The 20,871-nt window shown below is 34.6% G+C and overlaps 1 protein-coding gene across 2 annotated transcripts in view; it reads left to right on the top strand.

Annotated features, from left to right (window-relative positions):
- Positions 1 to 20,871, top strand: part of PRKACB (protein kinase cAMP-activated catalytic subunit beta) — a 116,876-nt gene that overhangs the window by 25,373 nt on the left and 70,632 nt on the right. The window contains exon 1 of one of the 2 annotated variants that reach the window (XM_047794244.1): positions 19,390 to 19,673. The exons of the other annotated variant lie outside the window; for it this stretch is intronic. Coding sequence (XP_047650200.1) covers positions 19,490 to 19,673 — 184 coding nt within the window. The 5' untranslated portion in view covers positions 19,390 to 19,489. Of the gene's footprint in view, positions 1 to 19,389; positions 19,674 to 20,871 lie in introns of those variants that run through there. 2 annotated transcript variants of the gene reach the window in all.

Genomic DNA, 20,871 nt, shown 5'->3' with positions numbered 1-20,871 from the left:
CAGGCTGGGGGTCTAATCAGAGCTACAGCTGACAGCCTATGCCACAGACACAGCAATGTAGATCCAAGCCATGTCTGTGACCTAAGTGTTTTTTGAAATATATATATATATATATATATATATACACACACACACATATATATATATATATACACACACACACATATATATGTATGTATGTATGTATATGTATATGTTTTGTTTTTTAGGGCTGCACATGCATATGGAAGTTTCCAGGCAAGGGGTCTAATTTGAGCTGCAGCTGCTGGCCTATGCCACAGACACAGCAGTGTAGATCTGAGCCATGTCTGTTACCTACACCACAGCTCACAGCAACACCAGATATTTAATCCACTGAGGGAGGCCAGGGATCAAACCTGCAACCTCATGGATACTAGTTGGGTTCATTACCACTGAGCCACAACAGGACCTCCTGGAATTAGTTTTAAAACAATTCCCTAGATAGGAAATTAGTCAATACAGATAATTCTATGTGTTATTAAAATAACTGTTCAAAAGTCAGAGTCCAAAAGGGAACAGAACTAAATTTGCTGTATGCAGCTATCAAATATTAGAAAAAAAACACAAAATTTTCATTTATACCATGGTCAGACACAGTAAACTAGTTCAGTAATATACTAGGAATAATTAAACATTTATAGCAAACAATTACTTGTTCTTGAAGAATTTTTAACAAAATAACCCTACTGATACCCTAACCCCAAACACATTTGTGAAATACTTCTCACATACCAACAAACTCCAGCCACCTGACCATTATGGAAGGCACCACAGCAAATACAAAAGTAAAGTGTGCCTATTTTAGAACTCTAACATCCTCGACTACTAGTATGCTCAGCTTAAGGGACTTTAGAAGACTAAGAAAACACCAAAAGACTATAAAGAATAGAAAGGGGAATTCAGTGTGTACTAGGTATTGAGGAAAGTGGAATGGAATATGTGAAATCTGATAATAGGAAGAACTGTGATAGATGAGAAAAAGTAAAAAGGGTAACTCAAGAAGATAAAACTGTGGAGTTCCCATAGTAGTGCAACAGATATTAATCCGACTAGTATCCATGAGGATGTGGGTTCAATCCCTGGCCTTGCTCAGTGGGTTGGTGATCTGGCATTGCCATGAGCTGTGGTGTATGTAGAAAAATTTCCTATTTTCTCAAAGTTATATTAAGAACAAATGTATGTTCGATGGGAATTTTTTATATAAAGAACGCTGATTTGGAGATTTTTTTTTTTTTCCCCACTGTACAGCAAGGGGATCAAGTTATCCTTACATGTATACATTACAATTACATTTTTTTCCCCACCCTTTGTTCTTTGCAACATGAATGTCTGGACATAGTTCTCAATGCTATTCAGCAGGATCTCCTTGTAAATCTATTCTAAGTTGTGTCTGATAAGCCCAAGTTCCCGATCCCTCCCACTCCCTCCCCCTCCCATCATGCAGCCACAAGTCTCTTCTCCAAGTCCATGATTTTCTTTTCTGAGGAGATGTTCATTTGTGCTGGATATTAGATTCCAGTTATAAGTGATATCATATGGTATTTGTCTTTGTCTTTCTGGTTCATTTCGCTCAGTATGAGATTCTCTAGTTCCATCCATGTTGCTGCAAATGGCATTATGTCATTCTTTTTTATGGCTGAGTAGTATTCCATTGTGTATATATACAACATCTTCCGAATCCAATCATCTGTTGATGGACATTTGGGTTGTTTCCATGTCCTGGCTATTGTGAATAGTGCTGCGATGAACATGCGGGTGCATGTGTCTCTTTTAAGTAGCGTTTTGTCTGGATAGATGCCCAAGAGTGGGATTGCGGGGTCATGTGGAAGTTCTATGTATAGATTTCTAAGGTATCTCCAAACTGTTCTCCATAGTGGCTGTACCAGTTTACATTCCCACCAGCAGTGCAGGAGGGTTCCCTTTTTGGAGGTTTTTTTTCATTATGCAAATAAATAAGGCTTTGCCTAGGACTGTTCACAATCAAATCTAGTTTTCATTAAAATTATTCTCATAGGTACCTTACTTTCTAAAAAGCACAATTTTGAAAAGGATGGTTTGGTATATACAATATATGTTAGACAGTGTAGGACATGGAGAACTGATAGCTTTCATATTTTAACAGCAGTTATTGCCTCAATGTCACTGGAATTGTCCAGTCAGATCTATAGCATTCTGTCCAAACTATATAAATTGACAAACCCATCACTTTCTCATAGACACACTTCATTGTTAAAACACAATAGTTAAAAAAAATCTTACTTGAACAGTTTGACTATGTAAATACTCCCAGTATTTGAGTATTAAAAAAATAAAGGTTAAGTATGCATTGACCTTCCTTAATATGACTTAAATAAATAATAGCCATATAGTTTTTAATCAAATGTGTTAATATATCAGTTTGCATTTTTATAACACTTAATAATTTACAAAGCAGTTTCACTTATATCTTAAGTGAGTGACACATAAAAGTAGTGATAGTCAGGAAAGTTATTCATGATCTTGTTTTGAATAAGAGGAAACCAAGGATTATAGAGATAACTGATTAATTAAAGGGTATCTTAAACCCATCTACTAGCAAGCATAACAAATCTTAGATTCTTTAAAATACTCAGTTTGTAAGGAGACAGTTAATTCATATAACTAACCTGACTCCCAGTCTCCATAGTTCTTCCCATCTATATTTTCTCTTCAGATCTTCTATTCAGAACTGTTTTAAGAACTATCAGCACTTTTGTTTAATATTATCACTATACCTATCATTATTTACCGTTTAAGTGGATAACACAACCAAAATAACACAACCTTCAACATCTTTTCTCTTGTTATCTCTTGATCCTGGGTATTTATCAAACAAGTTTCTGTCATGTTCATTTTTTTGTTAATACAGATAGTCCCTGATTTGTGATCGTTTGGCTTACGATGTCTCAACTTTATGATGGTGCCAAAGTGACTTGCATTCAGTAGAAGTTGTACTTCAAATTTATAATTTTGGTTTTTTCCCCAGCCTAGTGATATGTGAGTGTAATACTCTGTTGTGATGCTAGCCAGCAGCAGTGAGCTGTACCTTCCAGTCAGCCACACCATCATGACTAAAAACAGCTGATACACTAACAACCATTCTGTACCCATACAACCATTCTGTTTTTCACTTTCTGTACAGTATTCAGAAAATTGCATGATATATTCAACACTTTATTATACATTAGATTTTGTGTTAGATGATTTTGTCCAGCTTTTAAGTGGACAGCTGTTAAGTGTTCTAGGCATGTTTAAGTTAGGCTAAAGTAAGGTATACTGTTCTATATATTAAGTGTATTAAATGCATTTTCAATTTATAGTGGTTTATTGGACATAATCCCATAAAATTAAGTTAATGACTTAATTTTAAAGTTATTTTATCTCTTCAGTAATCCCTGAGTCAAATATATGGCTTGATGAAATTACAGGTTTGAATAAATAATAACATACAGTAACTCCTAAACTGGGAACTGGGAAATTTAAAATAAGTTCATTTTTTTTGAAACCACAATAATTTGAAATTCTTTTCACTGTAAGCATCAACTAAAAAGGGCTAACACAGTTCTGTTCTATAGATGTTTCAAGAACTACGAATCTATAAAATTTTAGATGTTTGTTTTGCCCATTCTGTCCAATAGAAGTTTCTGTGATGATGGCAGAGTTCTGTATCTACACTGTCTAAAAGCCACAGCTATGTGTAGCTGTTGAGCACTTTATGTCTAGCCAGTGTGATTGAGAAATGGAATTCAATATTTTTGAAATTTAAATAACCATGGGTCACTATAACTACCATATTGGACAGTGAATTCCAGACAACCCTCAAAATACAGCAATTTAAAATCTTGAAAGAGCAAATTCCTGTGTGGCACAGTGAGTTAAGGATCTGGTGTTGCCGCAGCTGTGGCACAGGTTGTAACCATGGTGTGGGTTCAGTCCCTGGCCTGGGAACTTGTACGTGCTGTGGGTATGGCCAAAAATAAATAAAATCTTGAAAAATTACAGAATATTTTTCTTGCGATTGTGGAACATAGGTTATGAGTAATTATTCTTATGCTTATATTTTAAGATTCAGATAAACTTCAATTTCTCTTTTAATATGGAATAGTAATATACCATCTTTACATCTTGTACTAATTTATTTTATTTAATATTTAGCAAGATTATAAGCTTCTTTAGATTATTATACATTGAGAGTTATCTATTATCATAGGCATTATAGATAGCCTAAGAATGAAAAAGCATGTATAATTATTTGGTACAATATTATTTTGTTATAATAAAAAGTATTTTTGTGAATTTTTGTTTATATATTTGAAAATATTTCACTTTACCAAGTGAAGTCAATTCCATGTTAATGATGGCACAATCCTTGTTGTTAGTAGTAATTATTAAATTTTATATAAAAATTCGTGGCGCAGTGGTTAATGAATCTGACTAGGAACCATGAGGTTGCGGGTTCGGTCCCTGCCCTTGCTCAGTGGGTTAATGATCCGGCATTGCCGTGAGCTGTGGTGTAGGTTGCAGACGCTGCTGGGATCCTGCTTTGCTGTGGCTCTGGCGTAGACCGGAAACCACAGCTCCGATTCGACCCCTAGCCTGGGAACCTCCGTATGCCGTGGGAGCGGCCCAAGAAATAGCAAAAAGACCAAAAAAAAAAAAAATCTATTTTTCAAAGAAATGTGTGCATTTAGTTTTTTGTCACATAAAGTACAGTAACAGACGTATTACAGCATTTCTGTGAGTTTATTTATAGGGCATACTTATTAATTTTACACTGAGATCAAGGTGGAGCATAAAGTCAAGTTGTATTTAAAACTTTATTTATAAATTGCTTAAATTGTTAAAATGAAAAGTGCTGCAGTTGGCTTCTAGTTCTAGTAAAGATGAAATAAGCACACATCACCCTATCTCTCCTACTGATTACACTCAAAATCCTTGGACAGAACACATAATGTAATTATGTGAGGACTTTGAAAAGTAAATAATAGGAAGCAGATTGAATTTTCTATTTCCTCCCACATCTTCCAGCTTAGACTCAAGGCAGTCCGAATGCCAGAAATGAGGCTTCTTCAGGGAGGAAAAAAGTGAGCAAGATTCTGTTTGGGTATGTGCGTTTCCTGTTCTTACCTCTGGGTAAGAGACAGTTCTAAAACTGCACTCCTATGTGGCAGTGGTGGGAGCAAGTGATTGTACCTGTGCCTAAAACTTTGAGAGAATAAGGTGACAGAGAAAAGATTGAATTAGTATAGGAGATCAGAAGAAAATTTCTAATGTAAACAACAGAAAAATAATCAAAAAATAACAGCTCTAGGAAGCTGTGGGACAATATAAAAACCTTTAATATACATGTCTTTGAAATTATTGTAGGAAGGAGATTAATGCAGCAAAAATTAGGCATATTGCAGAAAACTCCCCCAATTTGGCAAAATACATAAATTTACAAATTCAAGAACTCAGCACAAAGAAAACCATACCCAAATACATCATAATTAAATTACTAAAACCAAAGATAATTTTTCACCAGCTGTCCTGTTCTAAAAGAACTCCTAAAAGAAGTTAGTTATGCAGGCAGAAGAGAAATGATACCAGAGAGAAATTTAGAACTTCATGAAAGGAAGATGAGCAACAGAAATGGTAAATATCTAGATAAATGTGACAGTCTGTTTTTCTCTTGGGTTGATTAAATTATGTATGATGGTTGAAATAAAAAATTATAACATTGTCTTATGGCGTTTCTGGTGTATGTAGATGTACACGACAACTTTAGTATAAACGGGGAAGAGTTTAAAGGGAACCAAATGTTTATAAGGTTTATAAATTTCACTTGAAGTGGTAAAATTTTAATTCTTAAATAGACTGTGAAAGGTAAATTATGTATATTGTAATTAAGTAAATTATGTAATCTCTTGAGCAACACCAAAAATGGAAAGAAAAAAAAAAAAACAGCTATACAAATACGCAGATATTCAGGTAATCCAAAAGAACATAGGAATTAAGAAACAGAAGTGAAAAAAAGAAGGAAAGAGACTTCTGGTTTCAGCTCTGACGTATGACAAACATAGAAATCATCACTCCTGTTCTTACAAGAGCAACCACCAACCTAAAATCTGGAGAAAGGCAAATCCAGAGAGTTGCAGCAGAGACCTGCTTACCAATAGAGCAGAAGACATTGGAGTCATAAATTGTTAGGAATCTTTAAATGATACTTTTGACAAGTTGCGATAGGTTGAGTATGGACTTGCATGAGAGTGTGAAACTCCTGGGAGCAGCAGTCTTAGGGAGGCCCTCATACTCTCATGAGTTTTACTTACAGGAACCCCATCAGGTTCTCAAGATGAAGATTTACAGCAGGAGAGAAGAGTAGTCATCGTGAAATATGCCCAGAGCATTCTCCACAAAAGGTCTACTCTCTGGTCTAAAAGATATTACTAGAGCCATATTCTAGTTTAAGGAGAGTATTCTTCCTGCTCCAGCTCCCTCTAGCTTTTCTATCTCAATTTAAGTGGAGGAAAAGCTGTACCACTGGAGAAACACCTATGGAGGTCACATCCCAGAGAAGTAGATTAAGTAAAACTTTGAGATTTAATCCTAAAATTATAGAATGCTTTTCCTCCCCTACACCTTATTCTCATACCAACACCAAAAACAACAACAACAAAAACCCTCGGCTATTTGTTCAAATATGCAGATATATAACAGGATTCCAGAATAAGAACAGTGGATTACAGCTGAATAGGTGCAAGGCATGGACTCTCTCTGAAGAATACTGAGGGAAGCCTTGAGTCAAAACAAGGACACTAGAGGAACTTGAAGCTTCTGACACCTATAGCAAACATTAAATGCAGTCCATCTCCTGGCCAGATTAATAAATCAGCACAGTAAATGCCTGTTTATCTCTGTGCTTATTACTCAGTGCTACATGGTAAACTTTCAATAGAAAAGTAGAAGGCATGCCTAAAGCAAGAAAAAGGTCTGAAGAGATAAATCAGGTATCAGAACCAGACTCAGATATTGCATATTTTGCAGTTAGCAGATAGGGAATTTAAAATGACTATGGTTAATATGTTAGGACTGTAATAGGAAAAGCAGGCAATATACAAGAACACATGAGTAGTGTGAGCAGAGAGAAACTCTTATGATCAAATCAAAAGGAAATGCTACAAGTACCAAACACTGTAACAGAAATAAAGTTTTTTGGTGTGGTCATCAGTAGAATGGACACAACTGAGAAAAGTTATGTGCAGTGGGTCCCAGGGCAAGGCAGAGATTCCATGGAAATCTGGGTCAGACCTGCCTGTAGTTCTTGGAGGAGTTCCTGGGAAAACAGAGGGTGACTGTGGCTCATTGTGGGGGAAGGACATTGGATTCAGAGGTCACAGGAATAATCAGTGAGAACTCCTCAAGAGGTGGCCACTTTGGAAAAATCTGGCCCTACCCACCAGGGCTGAGAAGCCCCAGGCCAAACAATAAACCAGATGGGAACACAGCCCCACCCATGAACAAAAAGTCTGCAAAAAGAACCCCCAGGCACACTGCTGCCTCTAGTCTCACCCAGAGATAATGCCCCACCAACCATTGGGATAAAGAATCAGCTCTACCTGCCAGTGGCCGGGCACCAGTGTCTCCATTAGGAAGCCTACAGCAAGCCCCTATACCAGCTTCAGCCACAAGGGTGGTGGATATCAGAAGCAAGATGGCTATAACCCTATTGTCTGCAAAAAGGAGACTACAGTAAAAAATCTATACAAAATGAAAAGGCAGAGAATTATGATTCAGATAAAGGATCAAAAAAAAAAAAAGCAAATAGCTAAGTGATCTGGAGATTACCAACCTCCATGAAAAAAACTAGACTAATGACAGTAAAGATGATTCAAGATCTTGGAAATAAACTGGAGGTGAAGATTGATAAATTACAAGAAACATTGAACAAAGAAATAAAAGATGTAAAAATTAAGCAAACAGAGATGTAAAATACAATAACTGAAATAAAAAATTCACTAGAGGGAACCAACAGCAGAATACAGGATGCAGAAGAATGAATAAGCAAGGTGGAAGACAGCCTGGTGGAAGTCACTGATGTGGAACAGTGAAGAGAAAAAAGATTGAAAAGAAATGAAGACGGTCTGAGAGAACTCCTGAAATGTTAAATGCATCAACATTTGTATATAGGGGTGCCAGAGGGAAAAGAGAGAGAAAGGGCCAGAGAAAATATTTGAAGAGACAGTAGCTGGAAACATGCCTAACATGGGGAAGGAATCACTCACTCAAACCTAGGAAGCACAACAAATACCATATAAAATAAACCCAAGGAAGAACACCACAAGACACATACTAATCAAACTGACCAAAATTAAAGGCAAAGTATTGAAAGCAGCTAGGAAAAAGAAACATACAGGGGAACCCCAGTAAGATTACTGGCTGATTTTTAGCAGAAACTCTGCAGGCCAGAAGAGAGTGGCATGATATGCTTAAACATTAAAGTGATGAAAGGATAAAACCTCCAGCCAAGATTCCTCTACCCAGCAAGATTCTCATTCAGTTTTGAAGGAGAAATCAAAAGCTTTACAGACAAATAAAAGCTAAGAGAATTCAGCACCACTAAACCAACTTCACAGCAAATACTAAAATAACTTATCTAGGTGGAAAAGAAAAGGCCACAACTACAAACAAAAATATTACAAATGACAAGGCTCACCAGTAAAGGCATACATACAGTAAAGTAGGAAACCATCCTCACACAAATATGCTACCAAACCAAAAAATCATGAGAAGAGAAGAGTACAAATGCAGGATTCTGGAGATGCATTTGCAGTTAAGAAACCAATAGCTTATAACAATCTTGTATATGTATAGACGCCTATATCAAAACTTCATGGTAACTCTAAACCAGAAGTCTACAATAGATACACATACAAATAAGAAAAAGCAATCTAAATACAACACTAAAGATAGTCATCAAACCACAAGAGAAGAGACCAAGAGAAGAAGGAAAGAAAAAAGACCAACAACAAATTCAAAACAATTAATAAAATGGCAATAAGAACACACATATCAATTATTAAATTGAATGTAAGTAGGCTAAATGCCCCAACCAGAAGATGTAGACTGGCTGAATGGATACAAAAAAAGACCCATATGTATACTGTCTTCAAGAGACTCACTTCAGTTCTAGGGACACATACAAATTGAAAGTGAGAGGATGAAAAAAAATATTCCATGCAAATGGAAATAAAAAAAAGCTGGAGTAACAATTTTCATTACCAGACAAAATAGGCCTTAAAACGAAGAATGATGTAAGTGACAAAGAAGGACATTACGTAATGATCAAAGAATCAATCCAAGAAGATATAACAATTGTTAAATATACATGCACCCAACCGGGATCACTTTAATATATAAGGCAACTGCTGGAGTTCCTGTCGTGGTGCAGTGGTTAACGAATCCAACTAGGAACATGAGGTTGCAGGTTCGATCCCTGCCCTTGCTCAGTGGGTTAAGGATCTGGCATTGCCATGAGCTGTGGTGCAGGTTGCAGATGCGGCTTGGATCCCACGTTACTATGGCTCTGGTATAGGCCAGTGGCTACATCTCTGATTAGACCCCTAGCTTGGGAACCTCCATATGCCACGGGAAGCAGCCCTAGAAAAGGCAAAAAGAAAAAAAAAGCAACTGCTAACAATCTTAAAAGGAGAAATTGACCATAACATAATAATAGCGGGGGACTTCAGCACCCCTCTTAACATCAATGGACAGATCATCCATACAGAAAATCAACAAGGAAGCACAGGCCTTAAATGATGCATTAGACCAGATGGACTTAATAGATATTTATAGAATATTCCATCCAAAAGCAGCAGAATACACATTCTTCTAATTGCACACAGAACTTTCTCTAGGATAGATCACAGTCTGGATTTCAAGCCTCAGCAAATTTAAGAAAACTGAAATCATATCAAGCATCTTTTCTGATCACAGAACTATAAGAGTAGAAATCAACAAGAAGAAAAAACAGCAAAAAAAAAAAAAACACCTGGAGTCTAAACAACATGCTCCCTAACAACCAGTGGATCGCTGAAAAAAATCAAAGAGTAAATTAAAAAAATACCCAGAAGCAAATGAAAACAAGGACACAACAATCCAAAACCCAAGGGGGTGCAGCAAAAGCAGTTCTAAGCAATGTTTATAGCAATAGCAGCCTAATTCAGGAAATAACACAAACTCAAAAATGTAACCTTACCCCTAAATCAACTAGAGAAAGAGCAAACAAAATTCAGAGTGAGTAGAAGGAAAGAAATCATAAAGATCAGAGCAGAAATAAATGCAATAGAAACAAAGAAAACAACAGAAAAAATCAATAAAATTTATAAACCCTTAGCCAGACTCACCAAGAAGAGAGAGGAGTTGAGTCAATAAAATTAGAAATGAAAAAGGAGAAGTTACAATATACATCAACAGAAATACAAAGGGTCATAAGAGACTACTACAAGCAACTGTATGCCAGTAAAATGGACAACCTAGAAAAAATGGACAAATCCTTACAAAAGTACAGTGTTCCAAGACTAAACCAAGATGACATAGAAAAGATGAGCAGACCAATCAATAGTACTGAAATGGAAACTGATAAAAAAACTTCCAACAAACAAAAGTCCAGAACCAGATGGCTTCATAGGTGAATTCTATCAAAAATTTAGAGAAGAGTTGTAACACCTGTCCTTCTGAAACTATTCCAAAGAATTGCAGAGGAAGGAACAATCCCAAACTCATTCTATGTGGTATCAGATACCAAAATCAGACAAAGATACCACAAAAAAAAGAAAATTAGAGGCCAATATCACTGATGAACATAGATGCAAAAATCCTCAACAGTACTAGCAAACCCAACCCAGCAGTAAGTTAAAAGGATTGTATAGCATGATCAGGCGGGATTTATCCCAGGGATGCAAGGATTCTTCAGTATCCAGAGATCATTCAGTGTGATACACCACATTAACAAACTGAAGAATAAAACCGTATGATTCTCTGAGTAGATGAAGAAAAAGCTTTTGAAAAAATCCAACATTCCTTTCTGATAAAAACCCTCCAGAAAGTGAGCATAGAGGGAATCTACCTCAACATAATAAAGTCCATATGTGAAAAATTCACAGCTAATAACATCATTCTCAATGGCGAAAAGAAAGAATTCTCACTAAGATCAGGAAAAAGACAGGGATATGCACTCTCACCACTGCTATTCAACAGTTTTGGAAGTGCTAGCCACAGCAATCAGAGAAGAAAAAGAAAGAAAAGGAATCCAAATTGGAGAGGAAGATATAAAACTATCACTGTTTGAGGATGACATGATGCTATACCTAGAAAATCCTAAGGATGCTCCAGAAAACTGTTAGAGATCACCAATGAATTTGGTAAAGTTGCAGGATACCAAATTAATACACAGAAATCAACTGCATTTCTATATATTAACAATAAAGATCAGGAGTTCCCATCCTGGCACAGTGGAAATGAATCCGACCAGGAAACATGAGGTTGCAGATTCGATCCCTGGCCTCGCTTAGTGAGTTAAGGATCTGGCATTGCTGTGAGCTGGTGTAGATCACAGGCATGGCTCAGATCTGGTGTTGCTGTGGCTCTGGCGTAGGCTGGTGGCTACAGCTCCAATCAGACCCCTAGCCTGGGAACCTCCATATGCCGTGGGTGCGGCCCTAAAAAGACAAAAGACAAAAAATTAAAAAAAACAATAAAGATCAGAAAGAGAAATTAGGGAAACAATTCCATTTATCATCACATCAAAAAGAATAAAATACCTAGGAATAAACCTAGCTAAAGAGATGAAAGATCTATGCTTTGAAAACTATAAGATGCTGATGAAAAAAATCAAAGATAACACAAACAGGTGGAAACATACTCTTGCATGGGAAGAATCAGTATGGTCAAAATAACTATACTACCCAAGGCAGTCTACAGATTCAGTGCAATTCCTATCAAATTCCCAATGGCATTTATCACAGAACTAGAACAAAATATTTTAAGGTTTTTTTTTTGGAAGCACAAAAGACCCAGAATAGCCAAAGCAATCCTGAGAAAGAAAAATGGAACTGGATGCATCAGGTCCCCTAACTTCAGAGAATACTACAAAGCTACAGTCATCAACACGTACGATACTGGCACAAAAACAGAAATATACATCAGTGGAACAAGTTGGAAAGCCCAGAATTAAACCTATGCACCTAAGTTCAACTAATCTGTGACAAAGGAGGCAAGAAAATACAGTGAATCAAAGACAGTCCCTTCAGTAAGTGGTTCTGGGAAAACTGGACAGCTACACATAAAAGAATGAAATTAGAACACTTCCTAACACCATACATGAAAATAAACTCAAAATGGATTAAAGACCTGAATATAAGGCCTGATAGTATAAAACTCTTAGAGGAAATCACAATCTGAATACTCTCTGGCATAAAACACAGCAATATCTTCTCAAATCCACCTCCTAGAGTAATGACAATTAAAAACAAAAATAAACAAGTGGGACCTGATTAAACTTAAAAGTTTTTGTGCAGCAAAGGAGACCCTAAGCAAAAGGAAAAGAAAATTCTCAGAATAGGAAAAAATATTTGCAAATGAAGCTACTGACAATATATAAAGACCTCCCCTGGCTCAATAACAAAAACAACTCCATCAAAAAATGGGCAGGAGATCTAAAAAGACAGTTCTCCCAAGAAGACATACAGATGGCCAAAAAAAAAAAAAAAAAAAAAAAAAAAAACCATAAGAAGATGTTCAGCATCACTAATTATTAGAGAAATCCAAATTAAAACTACCCTGAGGTACCACCTTACACCAGCCAGAATGGCCATCATCAAGAAATCTACAAACAATAAATGCTGGAGAGAGTGTAGAGAAAAGGGAACCTTCTTACACTGTTGGTGGGAAGGTAAATTGGTGCAACCACTAGTGAAAACAGTATGGAGATTCCTCAAAAAACTAAAAATAGAATTACCATATGATCTGGCAATCCTATTCCCGGGCATCTATCCAGAGAAAACCAAGACTCAAAAAGATATGTGTACCCCAGTGTTTATTACAGTACTATGTGCAATAGCCAAGACATGGAATTAACCTAAATGTCCATTGACAAAGGAGGGGATAAAGAAAATGTGGTACATATACACAATGGAATATTACTCAGCCAAAGGAATGAAATAATGGCATTTGCAGCAACGTGGATGGACCTAGAAATTACCAAGCTAAGTGAAGTTAGACAGTGAGACACAAACATGATATGCTGTCACTTATATGTGGGATCTAAAAAAATGATACAATGAACTTCTTGGCAGAACAGAAACTGACTCACAGACTTTGAAAAACTTATGGTTACCAAAGGAAACAGGTTGGAGGGGGTGATGGGCTGCGATTTGGAAATATAAAATTACATTGTGATGATGGTTGTACAACTATAAATGTAATGAAATTCATTGAATTAAAAATAAATAAATAATCAGTCCAGGGTCAAAGATAAAGTCTTAAAGGAAATTAGAAAATATTTTTGGACTGCATGAAAATATAAATACAATGTGTAAAAATTTGACAGATGTACCTAAATCATTACTCAGAGAGAAATACATAGATGTGAGCTTATATATTTAAAAAAAATTAAAATTCTTTTTTTTTTTTGGCTTTTCGCCTTTTCTAGGCCTGCTCCCACGGCATATGGAGGTTCCCAGGCTAGGGGTCTAATTGGAGCTGTAGCCACAGGCCTGCACCAGAGCCACAGCAATGCGGGATCCGAGCCGCATCTACAACCTACACCACAGCTCAGGGCAATGCCAGATCATTAACCTACTGAGCAAGGCCAGGGATCAAACCTGCAACCTCATGGTACCTAGTCAGATTTGTTAACCACTGCGCCACGACGGGAACTCGGAAAAAATGATATAATCTAAACTTCCATGTTATGAAACTAGAAAAAGAGCCGGAGTAACCCAAAGAAAGTAGTGGGAATGGGAAAAGATAAGAGCAGGAATTAATGAAGTTGAAAACAGAAAAAAATGATAGAGAAAATTAATTACAAAAAAAAGATGGTCCTTTGAAAAATTAAATGAAACTTAGAATCCTCTAGCTGGACTGACCAAGATAAAGAGAAAATGCAAATTACCAGCATAAGGAATGAGAGAGGAACTCTTAACTACATATGCCACAGGCACTAAAAGTGTAGTAAGAGGATATCTGTAACAGTTCTTTTCTCATGACTTTGACACCTAGTTGTTTGAAATAGACCATTTTTGGAAAGACTGATGCTACCAATATGCACTGAAAATGAATTAGGTAACTGAGTAGTACTATATCTATTGCAGAAATTGAATTAGTATTTGTGGCCTTCCGAAAAAGAACTACTGGCCCAAATAATTTTCCTGACAAATTCTACCAAACATTTCAGGAATCACACCAGTTACCTGCAGTCTCTTCCAGAAACTAAAAGACGGAATACTTCCCAACTTATTTTATAAGGCCATCCTTAACCTGATACCAAAATCATACCAGGATAGTCCATAAAAATAAAATTTCAAGACAGTTTATCTTGTAAACATATACAGATTTTCAATAAAATGTTAGTAAATTGAATCCAGCAATATATAAAAAGAAAAGTACACAGAGACCAAGAGGTGTTTATCCTGGGAATTCAAGGCTGTTTTTAATATTTGAAAATTAATAACTATAATCTGCCATATTAGCAGACTAAAGAAGTAAAACCATATGATCATATCAACAGATGCTGAAAAGGTATTAGATAAAATTCAGCATCTCTTAAGATAAAAACATTCCACTAACTGGGAATACATGGAAACTTCATTTTGGTAGGGGGCATCTACAAAAACATTTCTACAGCTAACACCATAATTAGTGATGAATAATTGCACACTTTCTTCCCAAGATTGGGAATAAGACAGGGGTATCCCCTCTCACCACTGCTTTAACATATTACTGGAAGCCTGACCACCACAATATGGCAGGAAAAGTAAAAGACATAGGGATTAAAAAAGGAAAAACAAAAACTGTATCTCTTCAAAGACATGATTGCCTACATAGAAAAGCCCAAGAAATCTACAAAAAGAAAAAGACTCCTACAGTTAATAAATGAATGTAGGAAGGTTGCAGTATACAAGTTTAGTATATAAAAATAAGTCATATTTCTATATACTAAACTACTAAAATGAACAATTGTAAACATCTTTCAGGTACCATTTACAGTAGCACCAATTTAACAAAATAATACTTAAGTATAAGGTGTAAGTCTAACAAAATGTTTAAGATCTGTATGCTGAAAACTATAAGACGGTAATAAAAGAAATCAAAGACCAGAATGAGTAAAAGATACGTCATTGTGGATTGAAAGACTCAATATGGTTATTTCTCTCAATAAACCCATTCTCAGTAAAGTGCTAGCAAGATTATTTTTGTATAAACTTTTAACAATTGTGTGGAAAAGTTAAAGTATAATAACCAAAACAAGAAGAAAGTGTTGGAAGATTTACATAATCAGATTTTAATACTTACTGAAAAGCTATAGAAACCAACACAATATGGTATTGATGAAAGACTTGACACATAGATCAGTAAGACAAAATAGAATTTCCAGAATAGACCCACACAAATAATGGTTAATTGATTTTTGTGAAAGGTGCAAAGGCAGTTGTAAATGGATTTATAAATTATGGTAAATCCACACTTATAGTTGAATACTATTCAATAAAAATTAGTAAACTGTTGAAACATAGCATGAATAAACCTCAGTTTTTATGCTGTGCTAAATGAAAGAGCCAAGCCTTAAATGAATCCATTTATAACATTTTGGGAAAGGCAAAACTATTTTTTGTTTAATTTTTAAATTTAATTTTTATTTTATATCGGAGTATAGTTGATTTACAATGCTATGTTAGTTTCAGATATACAGCAAAGTGATTCAGTTATACATATACAGGTATCCATTCTTTTTCAGATTTTTTTCCCATGTTGGTCACTACAGAATATTTAGAGTTCCCTGTGCTATAAAATAGGTATTTGTTGACTGTTTTATGTACAGTAGTGTGTTAATCCCAAATCTAAAGCCTTTATTTGAATAGCAGGGGTCATGGTCATATCATTTGCCCTCCACATGGAGCAAATACATTATTTACATATCAAATGCTTCCATTTTTTTTTCTTTAACCTTCAAACTCTAAAATACTTAGTTCTACTTGGCCCCAACATAATTGTAAACATAAATGTTGACAGTGAAATTACGTAGATATAAGGTGACTATCTAAGTGAAAACATCCTCCGAACGAATTCTCAGACCCTGGACAGTATATCCAAGAACTAGTCCCACCACCTACTGTCCTTTTACCCATACTTCCCCAACCTTGTTTGAAAAATATTGGATTTGAAAACATCTTTACTGGCAGTAATTATTGTTCAGTTCAAAGGAGCCTTGATGTAGGAGGTATAAGATGTAGGTGAATTTGGGCAAGTCACTTAATATTTATAAGTTTGTTTTCACATCTTAAAATAGGGATAGTAATACCTGTCCTGCTTTTCATTTGTAAAGATCTGATGAGCCAATGGAAACCATATTGTAAATTGCTTGTTAATGTAAGGTATCATTACAATTATTAAACATAAAAAAGAAACCAATATTTTGTAATACTTATTGCAGTCAAAGGAAGTTCAACTCTGAAAATTGTTATAATTTCTACATTCAATGCTGAGTGAATAGTAAGGACTCTATAACTTCAAAATTACTCTAGTTTTATTATCATTCATTATGTAAACTATCAGAATATAAGATGTTTACGGCAAATATTGGGTACAAGGCTAAACATCTTAGTACAGATTAAATTTCTGAAAATATCATCAGGAAGATTAACAAGCTATGTGCTTCTTAAGATTAACTTGAATTAAGAAGGAATTCTGTAATAGTTAAAGATGTAGTGTTTCTTTCTAGCAGTAGATGCCAGTAGAGTTCTTTTTAATGAAAATCAAACTGCCTAAGTACTTTCATAGCAATAGCTTCTGGTCACATCATATATAGAAATATTGCTATAAAGACTGAAGATTCTACTTTCTATAAGGATTTTGTAACAAATAAAAACCTGTTTTATTGAAGAAAATACACAAATTTCAAGTGTAGTGTTTTCTAGATTCTCATCTAGTGAAGCTTAATTTATCCTCCTCCCCTCCATCTCCTTTTTTTTTGCTCTAGTAATTTTTATAAGGCTTATTATACATTGATTTAAATAAGTTAATCTTAGTGTTCTAATTAGAAATCTGGAATATCTGTACTAAGTCAAGTAACACTGAATATAAGTCTAGACGTGTTAAAAATGAATAATGGGCCTGAAATATGAGATTAGTTTTGTGCTTTTGGCAAAGGAATATATGAGTGTGATATTTGGGGGAGGTTAATATGTCAGAGACGACTGAAAGGATTAGCTAGAAGTAGAGAAGACAAGTTATTTTAGAAATCCACATTTGCACTAATAAAAATGAAACTCAAAGACTGAGTAAAATTTAGTAGCTGACTGAATATGGAGAAAAAAGTTAAATGGCATCACTTTTATTTCTGTTAACTCTGTATATGAACAACTAGGTGATTGTTGGGTAATTTACAAATATAGTCCTCTCATAAAATTAAAACATTTTCAAATGTTTGATTCTACTTAGACCTTTGATTTATTAAAAATGAATGAATACTTCAATGTATATTGAGTATGTAATACATTCATTGTATTTATGAATTCAAGTAACTCACAATTTGAGACATTTGTAAGCAGCAGATTTTAACATAAAATTATAAGATCATTGGAAACAGGAGAGAGAGCAGTTTATTTTTCTAGGAAGTATGTGGGAAACGTCATTGAAGAGATGAGCCTTAAGGATGAATAGAATTTCTTCCAAGAGAGCAAGTCAAAGAATTCAGGAATTTTATCTACTTATGCTCATACAGAGTCAGTTCATACTCTGCAGATGTTTACTAAAGATTGTAGACACCTATTCAATGTCTGGTGCAAAGTCAGATGTTAATAAATTATTATTATATAACACATTTATCAGAAAGCCACAAATTTAAGAAGTTTGGTCTTACAGGTACAGTTGCCTCTTTGTTTAGATTGATGCTAATTTTATTACACAAAAAAAATGTACACAAATGAGCTGTTATTTGACAAAATTCATTAGTCAGTGTTTCCTAGGTGCATGTGTGTTGTGTGTCCTATTTGATTACATTATTATTCCTATTTATTGTATTTATTGTTAATGCTTATATTTATTTTTTAAGCAGTAGGCAGGAAATCTAGACCAAGATCTTTCTAGATAGATTTTTTTAAATCCCTCTCTCCCTCCGTACCTTCCTTCCTTCTTTCCATCCATCCATCCATCCATCCATCCATCCATCCATCCTTCTTTCCCTTATTTAAAGCTTCCAAAGAGAAATTTCTCATCCTTTAATTACTATGAGAAGGCAGGTACTCCAAATCATTGTTAAATGTCACATGTTACTTTTTTCCTATAAATGGACAATTTGCTTTAACCAGAACAGCTTTTTCCAAGTAAAACTCTCTAAATCAGGGGATAGGTGAGCAGTAGTCCTTAGTGTTAAACTTAAAAATTAACATGTCTCAGACAATTAGAAGGATTTTTTTTCCTCTTAATTGAAATTTCTTACTGTGGCTGATTTTATATAATTTTAATCTTTTTTAAAAAAATTTTGGAATGTTTTAAAGTGTACTGCTGATAGGCACCTGTCAGATTATGTTTGATGAATAATAATGACATACTAAGTTTCTGTAGTTCCTGTATATATTAGATTTAAGTCAGTGGATTAGCAGCATTGAGTTCTTTTTTTAAGTGCTAGTTCAGATTTTTTAACTTGAAAGTTATGTTATAAATTTGTTTTGCAAGTGTTTTATAATATCCATTCCATACCAGTTTTCAGTGGAAAGTTAACTACTTATAAGGATTCATAAAATCTATAGCGGATTTCTTGGAAAGAAAAAAAAAACATTTGTAACATATATTTGGAGAGTGATTTGGCCTTCAGATGTTTACAGAGTTGTAATACATATTTAACTAGTGTTCTTTTTAAAAAAAAATATTTAGTTTACTATCTATAACAAAACTTTATATTTAATAGTCTCAGTAACTGTGTATTAATATAAAACACTCTTAAACGTAGAGCCTTTTAGGATGATATTTCAGGTCTTTAAAATCTTCAGCTCAGTTGAGATGAAGAGTTTTGCTGAGAGGCTCGGTAATGTGCTGTTTTATATTAACAGGAAACAGAACAGCAGTAGTGGTTTGAATACCCTGCAAACAGGAAGTTGGACACATGCATAGCTCTTAGCTTCTGTGTAAGAAGTTGTTGAGCTCCTCCTGAGAATATTTTCAGTTACTTTAAGTTAAGTGTAAATGCACATGAATGGCAGCTTATAGAGAACTACCCTGTAACCAGTGTACAGGTACAACTGCACTTCAAAAATTGGAAGGTTTTGCCAGCCGATTATTTCATAGACACTCCAAAGGTACTGCACATGATCAGAAAACAACTCTGGAAAATGACAGCCTTCATTTCTCTGAACATACTGTCTTATGGGACAGATCAAGTAAGTTTTGTTTTGTTTTGTTTTCATGGTACATTGTAAGTAGAAGCTAAAATACTAATTGGAGTTTTAGAATCAAATGGAGAACTTTGGGTTTTGGGTTTTTTTTTTTTTTTGCCTTTTTGTGATTTATACAAGGATATTTTGCAAGATGAAGTTGAAAAAATCCACAAAAACTTGATTCTAGGTTGAGCTGAATCACATAGTGCATTGTTTCCTTTTAAATATGACTATTTAAGTTGAATATCAGTGGGAAATTTTTCTACAAAATTCTTACATCATATCTAGTGTATGTTGCTGTTTGGGATTTTTTTGTTTTTGTTCTTATGTACAAGTGAAATACCTACATTTAAGAAAAAATTTTCAGTTTATTTTTTTAAAATATCTTGGATTTATGTCTTAAAATTCAAAAAGGAAAAAATTCTTGAAATAATAATTAAAAATTTATCGTGAGTGCCATTTTTTATTTTTAAATGCATGTGGAAAAGTAACTTCAGTTTTATAAACATTATTTCTAATATGAAAGCATGGGTAGCATGATTTTTTGGTACTTATAATGTTATAAATATCTTTTATAAATATCAAAAGCTTTCATATGGGGGAAGTTGTTTATTCATGCATCACATTCTTTCCAGGCATGTTAAAATGTTTGAACTTACTGCTTTGCTGAAATAGTGATATGTAATAATTTTTTGTGACATGTACTTTAAAGGATAAATTTCACATGTAAACAATATCAGTGCCACCATTCCACATTTCACCTTGAACCCTCCCCAAGGTATTTTTGTTACTCTGATTAAAGAAAATATTTCTTGCCCTTTTTAGTGTATTCGATCACCAGATAGAACTAGGTTTTGCTTCTTTCTGTTTATATATATAGTCCACTGCAATTAAGGAAGAAAACTCAGTTTAAAAAAAGCAGTCAAAAAACCAAGAATGGCTTACAAAATTGACTCCTTGGTTTATATAGTACCTTCATAGTTCCACTGAAACTTATTTGAATTTTTTTTTTTACTGCATCAGAATTTTTTTATCTTTTTCAAGCTATTTTAGGGAGAAAGTAATGAACATATATTTGTACAATTTTTTTTTTTACTCTAGAGGTTTTGATTATAATTATCCTTACTCTACTGCAAGGTGTTGGATAAGGAACCTCAAATATCTTCAAAATAATGAACTGTTGAATATTGAAACAGTAGTA

The sequence above is a fragment of the Phacochoerus africanus genome, chromosome 8, assembly GCF_016906955.1.
Source record: "Phacochoerus africanus isolate WHEZ1 chromosome 8, ROS_Pafr_v1, whole genome shotgun sequence".
Taxonomy (NCBI): domain Eukaryota; kingdom Metazoa; phylum Chordata; class Mammalia; order Artiodactyla; family Suidae; genus Phacochoerus; species Phacochoerus africanus.
This window is presented reverse-complemented; position numbering and strand designations above follow the sequence as displayed.